This window comes from Salmo salar, chromosome 05 (genome assembly GCF_965601325.2).
Source record: "Salmo salar chromosome 05, fSalSal1, whole genome shotgun sequence".
Lineage (NCBI taxonomy): Eukaryota > Metazoa > Chordata > Actinopteri > Salmoniformes > Salmonidae > Salmo > Salmo salar.
In genome coordinates, this window is record NC_138295.1 from 45,906,333 (window position 1) to 45,914,310 (window position 7,978).

Sequence of the window (7,978 nt, forward strand, 5' to 3'; positions counted from 1 at the left end):
CTGCATCGCTGCAGGCATACCAAAGCCTGAAATTTCATGGACTCTACCTGGAAGAACCACACTTGCTCCCAACAACCATTTGACACCACAGGAAGGAATTCACATGACAGTTGAGGGCAACATGGTCATACAAGATCCAGTGCATATGAATTCAGGGATTTACAAATGCAATGCAAAAAATGCTCTAGGAAGTGACTTCAAAGCAACATATCTTCAGGGGATCTGAGCCTCAACCAAATAGAAGTGCCTAAATTAGTCATATTTGACAATTTCAATTGAATTCTAAACCTTATCGTTTAGAAAACCATATGTACAGTGCAATTATGTAACTGTGTAATTACTGTGCAGGGGTAAAATATTCTGAACAGTAATGTCACTAAGATGATACAAAGATAAAAAAAGTGTGCTTAAATATAAGCATATGGAACAACAAAAACTGAACTCTGATGTACCTTAGAGAATGCTTTTTTTATTGATAAATATTCCTGTCTGTAAATATCTAAGAATACTGTTGACTGAACTCTCATTGTTGTTTTAACTATAAAACTTTTTTTTTTACTAAGATACAGTTTACAGGTGACTAGTGTTCCTTCTGACCATACAAAAAAGTAAATGTGAATTGCTTACATCGGAATCTGTCTGTATGCCCTCTCTGATTGTAAGCAGTGAGAATCCAATTCTGGAGCATGCTTTCAGATTTCATAGAAACCATTTCGAACAAATGAGCCTTTCATAGAGAGTAAAAAGAAGCTTTGTGTGATACAACTGTTAGAATTGTTTTCTACATAGCTAATCAAAATGGAGAAAATCAAGTATATAACTCTACGAGCTCTTTTGGAACCAATATTTCATTAGGTGAGTGACATGAATTTGTTAATTATATTGTTAATACATATTTGGTGCATTTTACTTAATGGCTAGACCTACATATTTAATTATAACAGACCTATGATATCCAGTGCAAATGGGAAACATGCATCATTGGTGCACTTACTTGAAACCTTTCAAGCTGCATTATACATCAGACACTTGTCTTGCGTGGACAACAGGTTTGAGGCAAATGCATTTGCGCCATTTTGGATGATGGCATCTGATCAGTGGTCGTCACTAGTTGCCCCAGCCACAAAGTCATAAACCCCGCCTGTTTATAGAATTGATCTTCTTAAAATCAGATTTTAAACCTAACCACACTGCTAACCTCATGCCTAACACTAAACCTTAAATTAAGACCAAAAAGCAGCAAAAAATAAATAAATGCATTTTTACGATATTGCAAATATTGACGTTGTGGCTGTGGTAACTAGTGGAAACCCTGATCAACTGAAGGATCACATGATTTTTCTGTGTGAAATCAAACCTTACTGTCAAGAAACGATTGTATATACATAAATAACTATTTAGAAATAGGGGGACTTTGAAATAATTGTAATTCCCCTTCTTCCATGAGGAAGCTGCTTTTGGGGGAGCGGATTGCTGTTGTTGCCCTGCCTGGCAGCCTCATCTTCCTTCCCCCATCCGCGAGAACAGTACATAACTGTGTACATCAACTTAGCGTAATGGCAAATGAATCTCTTGAAAATGATGGAGGGACCGGTTCGAGAAATATACATTTCACATCATCTGTGGATCTCAGCACGTCCTTGGAATCGAGTGTTCAGACTCGAATATTTAAAATAATTGTAATCGGGGATTCAAATGTAGGGAAGACCTGCTTAACCTTCCGCTTCACCGGTGGGAGCTTTCCAAAGAAGACCGAGGCAACAATCGGTGTGGATTTCAGGGAGAAAGCAGTGGAAATAGAGGGCGAAAAAATAAAGGTAAGAGCCTACTTAAGCATCTGATCGAGACAGGGCCGCTTTTCTTTCTTTCCTTGTGTCAATTAATCATTTATGTGTTCATCGCTTCAACCGTTATACATCTATGCATGACATGTCAATAAACCGAGTAGAGAATTATTTCTTTCCAGAGTCCATACGCAATTAAAATGTTCCATTTATATTTAGATGGGTTGTTAGGTTGAATGTTTCTATTAAGTAATATATCCATCGGCAATGTTTGCATGTTTTTTAAGTTAAGGACAGTATCATTTTATTGTGTCGACCCTGGGTTTATAAGCGCGGAAATCAGCACAGTCGCAGCACAGTCGATAGCAGCACAGTCGATAGCGCGCCGGACCTCGGGCTTGAAGGTCGAGGGTTCGAGACCTGCTCCCTGCCTGTTTCATCACATTATGTCTGCATCAGAGTACCATCACCATCATATCCTCAGATCACCTACTGTTTTCTTTGCACCTGCCTATAAACGAGTCGACAAACCTCTGAATGCCCCCTGCCTAACATGATGACCTAGTCCCAGTGTTTTTAGCAACAGACAGTGACATAGCTAATGTGATGTTTTAACAATATTTCTCTTCATCTGTCTTCTCATTGAGATTCACCATCAAAATAAAAACCTGTGCTCAGTATGAAAGCATAAGCAATAGAGCCTCTTTGTTCAATTATCTATTATTCATAAATGGAAGACATGCACTAATGCAGCATTCAAAACATTGGGCCTTGTATAAAAGCATATATGTGGAATTAATCTGTCCTCTCTTTTCACATGGGAATTGTTCATGTCCACTGGCTTCATAATGCAATGATCCTCCGAACATAATCATTAAACTAAGCCGGTTACCTACATTTTCCTTTGTACATTGTCCAGTTTATTATTTATTCTGATTATGTCTCAACCCATTTAATATACCATCTATCTCTGACCAATACCCACGATTACTCTCTGACCACTGGATATGTTATTACTCCTTTACTCCTCAACAGGTGCAGGTGTGGGACACTGCAGGACAGGAACGCTTCAGGAAGAGCATGGTAGAACACTACTACCGCAATGTGCACGCTGTCGTTTTCGTTTACGATGTCACTAAGATGAACTCATTCCAGAACCTGAAGACGTGGATCCAGGAGTGCAACGGGCACCGTGTCTCACCCACTGTGCCTCGAGTACTGGTGGGCAACAAGTGTGACCTGGTTAGTCAGATACAAGTGCCTTCCAACACTGCCCTCAAGTTTGCAGACGCCCACAACATGCTGCTGTTTGAGACCTCGGCCAAGGACCCAAAGGAGAGCCAAAACGTGGACTCCATTTTCATGTGCCTGGCATGTCGGCTGAAAGCCCAGAAGTCCCTGCTATACAGGGATGTGGAGAGGGAGGACGGAAGGGTTAGGCTTTCACAAGAGACAAATATTAATAAGAGCATCTGCCTTTGCTGAGGCAAATAGTGTGACTCTCCTCCACTCTGCAATGATTCCTCCTTTTAATACTGCTGTGGCTTGAATTTAAGAATTTAACATAAACAACATAAGAAGATACTGTTCTAATGTTAACTTTTCTTGGAGGAATGTGCGTGCAGTTATTTCCATTTTTTTATTGAACGGTCTAATACGGTATTGTTGTCTGTCTGTATACACCTCTTTTTGACCCTCTTTTGCTTTACTCTCTTTCTTTGATATATTATCATTATCACATTCTGTGTTTCCTCCTAATAATGGCCTTAAGGCAAGAGATGTTATCCAATGGTGTGTTTGTAAAATATGTTTATTTATTTTGTATTTGAGTTGTACATGTCTGTACATTTTTGCTGTCAGTATTATTGTTTCGTGCAATATACATGTGTGTAACATGATTGTCACAATCTCACAAAGGGACTTTCATGAAGACTATTCCATGTCAGACTATTTGGGTATCCCAGTCAAAAGTTGACACATCTACTCATTCCAGGGTTCTTTATTATTACATTGTAGAATAATAGTGATGACATCAAAACTATGAAATAACACATATGGAAAAATATATATTTTAGTTTCTTCAAAGTAGCCACCCCTTAGCCTTGATGACAGCTTTGCACTCTTGGCATTCTCTCAATGTATCTATACAATCAGAGAGGAAGAGGCGAAGCGAGAGGAAAAATCGGTCTTCTCCATCAGGAGTTTTTGTATGGAGGTCAATGAGATTGTGTTATTTGGTCAATAAAAAAATGGAATGGCTTATTTGCTATGCGAGGCATATTTGATCGCATAGCAAATAAGGGGGTCCCGTGTGGCTCAGTTGGTAGCGCATGGTGTTTGCAACACCAGGGTTGTAGGTTCGATTCCCGTGGGGGACCAGTACGGGGGAAAAAAAAATATGAAATGTCTGAAATGTAAGCATTCATTACTGTAAGTCGCTCTGGATAAGAGTGTCTGCTAAATGACTAAAATGTTATGAGTGTAGTAATATAAGTGTACTAGTAGGACACGTAACAACTTTATATCGGAGTTGTGCCTGTTGTTCACATGGTCAGTGCTATGCTGGATCCTTGGGACTTCCCTACCCTATACCATTTTAAATTTCAACTTCAATGGGGCAGGGACGTCCCAAGGATCCCGGGATATTACTGATATTACTGATGACCTTTTTCTAATTTCTTAATCCCCACAATGCATATCAAAGTAGTGAAGGTATACGCTGTATCAATGAATAAGGCTGATGAAACAGATCAAAATATTTAGCTTAAAATGTTGATAAAGTGTTATTGCTTCACATTTTAAGCGCAGCAATGTAAACACGGTGGTAGGCCAAGCAGTTTCATAGACTTTGAGATGGAAATATCAATTCTAAATTTTGAAAGATGGGAGATGTAAAGATGCAACAAATATCATGGATTACTAATATGACTAGGATAATGCCTTTGGCTGCTAGATAATGAAATAAAGTTATTTTGAAAACCAATAGAACAGGAGAGTGCATATGAGCAAGTCTTTATAAAATAATTGCCTCCACGTTTCTATGGTGGGATTTTGGCTATAGGCTGCTTTGAAGCAAGGTAAGACATGTCTCATAATAGGAAGTAAAACGTCCAGGTTTCAAACAATTAAGAAACAGCCGATGAAAAGGCTTTGCCAAATACCTCCTCAATTAAATGTTAACTAGCTACAAAGTAGCCTATGCCTACCCAGAAGAATGATATCATGATTATTTGCATCAATCCAGTGGCCATTTGTTTTGCAAACGCCATGTCATGTGCGCTACAGAAACACTGCTAACCAAACAACAGTGCTAGGTGCCTGCTCAGTTGAATTAAAGTCTAACGACACTCAAAAATATAAATGTCTTAGATTTTTACCAGACCTCAAAAGTGGTCTCCTGATGTGGTTTAAGCATTGTTGTCGACTTAGAACATCCAATTTTGTTGTTTTCTATTAAAATAAGGATAAAAAAAAAAGAAAACTTGTGAATTTCTGACTCAGTTGACCGTCTCAATTATCTATTTCAATAGTAGGCCTAGTATTAGCCTACTTGCACAGAACAGCTTGGGTTGGCCTGACTGAAAGACCAATATGAGATTTCTCATTTTAGGTCTTTGAGAGTCTATGTCACTGTTTGTCATTAAAAAAAAATTAACACAGCACTGTGCCTTCGCCAGGTGGGCCAGTAGGGACATTTTTGACTAAATTTGTATATACTCACTTCTCCAGGCACCACTACACCACTGCCGACACCGTATTTCCTGTTAGCATTCCTAAGATCTGGAGAAGCACGTTTTGCAAGCATGAAGAAGCCAGAGATAGCCAGACTAGTAAATTGGGCTAGGAAAAGAAGGTGGGTATTGGAAAAAGGCCATCAGTTCATGTTCTGCAAACAGTACAGTGGATAAAGGCACGGCATGAGCGTGGTGAACGGATAGACGTGGTTATGGACAGTGAGAAGAAGGAGAAGAGTCGAATACAGTGGGAAGAAGTGTGTTGAGGAAGAATGGCTCCAAGTAACCTGACGAGAGTGAGGATGAATTGCCTGTGGTGGCAGGTGTGGTGAAGACCTCAGAGTCCGAGTCTCGCCCCGATGGTCATGCAAAGGATGATTCAGGCCCAGTGGGAGTGAAAGTTTTGGAAAAAGTGGATCTCTGTCTTTTGGCTGATCCATATGTAGTCTCAGGCTGGATAGAAAAGAAGTTGGGTGCTATTAAATTGGTGAAGGTAGCTCGAAGTGGATTCTTCTGTCCAGAGGGAGCTTTGTCACGCGCCTAGGGACAAGACCTGTGACTTGCTTTGTTCTCCGGAGCAGGGCACCTTTGAAAGTAGTGATTAGTGAGGTGGCGTTAAGTGTTGAGGTGGAGCAACTGAAATGTAAGATTCCTTGTGTCTGTGATGCCCACCGTTTGGTGCGATGCAGCTCCAGTGGCAAGCGTGGTAAAACTGAGAAGACACTGTCTGTCCTTTTAAGTTTTGAAGGAGAGGCTTTACCTGATAAAGTCATGTAAGGATATGTCAGTTATCCTGTGGGAGCTTTTGGGCCGAACCCACTAAGGCATTTCAGATGCCAACCTTATGGTCATATTCCAGTCTGGTGTATTCCGGATGCTTTGAACATTAACACTCAAAATTGGACGACTTTGTTACTTTTTGATTTTTTTATGTGGTTTGACACTTTATTCAGACAGTAATTAAATGAGATAGAAAAACAGGCAAATGCTAGAAACAGTGGGTTAGAAGCAGAGATTGATCCGTGTTCTCAGGTGGAAAGTTATAACACTGCCTGGCACATGTTGTATACGACTAAACCAAGGCTCTGCACAGGAAATATTTTTTATTTATTTTACCTTTATTTAACTAGGCAAGTCAGTTAAAAACAAATTCTTATTTTCAATGACGGCCTAGGAACAGAGGGCTAACTGCCTTGTTCAGGGGCAGAACGACAGATTTTTACTTTGTCAACTCAGGGATTTGATCTTGCAACCTTTCGGTTATTAGTCCAATGCTCTAACCACTAGGCTACCCTGCCACCCCCAACCCAGCTAACAAAATTACGTTCCAGGACGTGACCAGAAAGTTATTTTAGTCCCTACATAAGTCATAACGTTATTGTGAAACGTTCCTTCTACGTAGCTGTGCTGTCCGCTGACAAAACTTACGTCCCAAGTCTTTTCAGGACATGGAAATGTGGGGGATTTTAAACAGCTAAATAACGTTATTCAGTAACGTTATAAGAGATGTCCTTGAATCTTCCCTGAACATGCACACTGTAACGTGCCTTATTGGTACTGTAGGTACCCACTGACGAAAGTTATGTTCCCAGTGGTTACCAGAAACTGCATTTTATGGTGCTCTCAACGTACTTTCTGACGTTTAGCGACGTTATGGCATGCATGCGCCCGGCCTGCCACAGGAGTCGCTACAAAATTACGTTCCAGGATGTGACCACAAAGTTATTTTAGTCACTACTTAAGTCATGATAACGTTATTGTGAAACGTGCCTTCTACGTAGCTGTGGTGTCCGCTGACAAAACTTGCATCCCAAGTCTTTTCAGGACGTAGAAATGTGGTGGATTTTAAACAGTTAAATATGTGTATTTTTAGGTCAATCTCATAATGTTGCTAAACGTCCGAAAGTACGTTGAGAGCCCCATAAAATGCAGTTTCCGGTAACCACTGGGAACGTAACTTTTGTCAGTGGGTACCTACAGTACCAATAAGGCACGTAACAGTGTGATGGGACAAGGACATCCCGGATGGCCAAACCCTCCCCTAACCCGGACGACGCTGGGCCAATTGTGCATCACCTCATGGGTCTCCCGGTCGCGGCTGGCTGCGACAGACAGCTATCGAACCAGCATCTGAAGCAACGCAGCTTGCACTATCTTAGACCACTGCGCCACTCGGGAGGCCCCTTAAGACACGTCATTTAATCTACCCTGAACATATACACAGTATCCTGTCGGTAGGTGTCCACTGACGAAATATGCAAAATTCCAGAAAATATATATATCTTTTTTTTTTTACTTAAACTGTATCACAATAGATTCGTAAACAAAATCACAGCAATAAGCTCACAAAATAACAAGTCAGTAAAAACATGAACACTGCACTCCAATCAAGAACTGTAAAACTGCTTAAAGCTAAAAGTGAAAAACTATGTTATGTTTATTCAGTTGCTGCTGCTCCAT

General features: G+C 40.3%; 1 protein-coding gene across 1 annotated transcript; it reads left to right on the forward strand.

Moving 5' to 3' along the window:
- The first annotated feature begins 1,375 nt into the window (after positions 1-1,375).
- LOC106604901 (ras-related protein Rab-33A-like) lies at positions 1,376-5,180 on the forward strand. Its single transcript, XM_014200015.3, has 2 exons — positions 1,376-1,817; positions 2,820-5,180. The coding sequence occupies exons 1-2, from the start codon at positions 1,443-1,445 to the stop codon at positions 3,267-3,269; spliced, it is 825 nt and encodes a 274-aa protein (XP_014055490.2). The 5' UTR covers positions 1,376-1,442; the 3' UTR covers positions 3,270-5,180.
- The last annotated feature ends 2,798 nt before the right edge of the window (positions 5,181-7,978 follow it).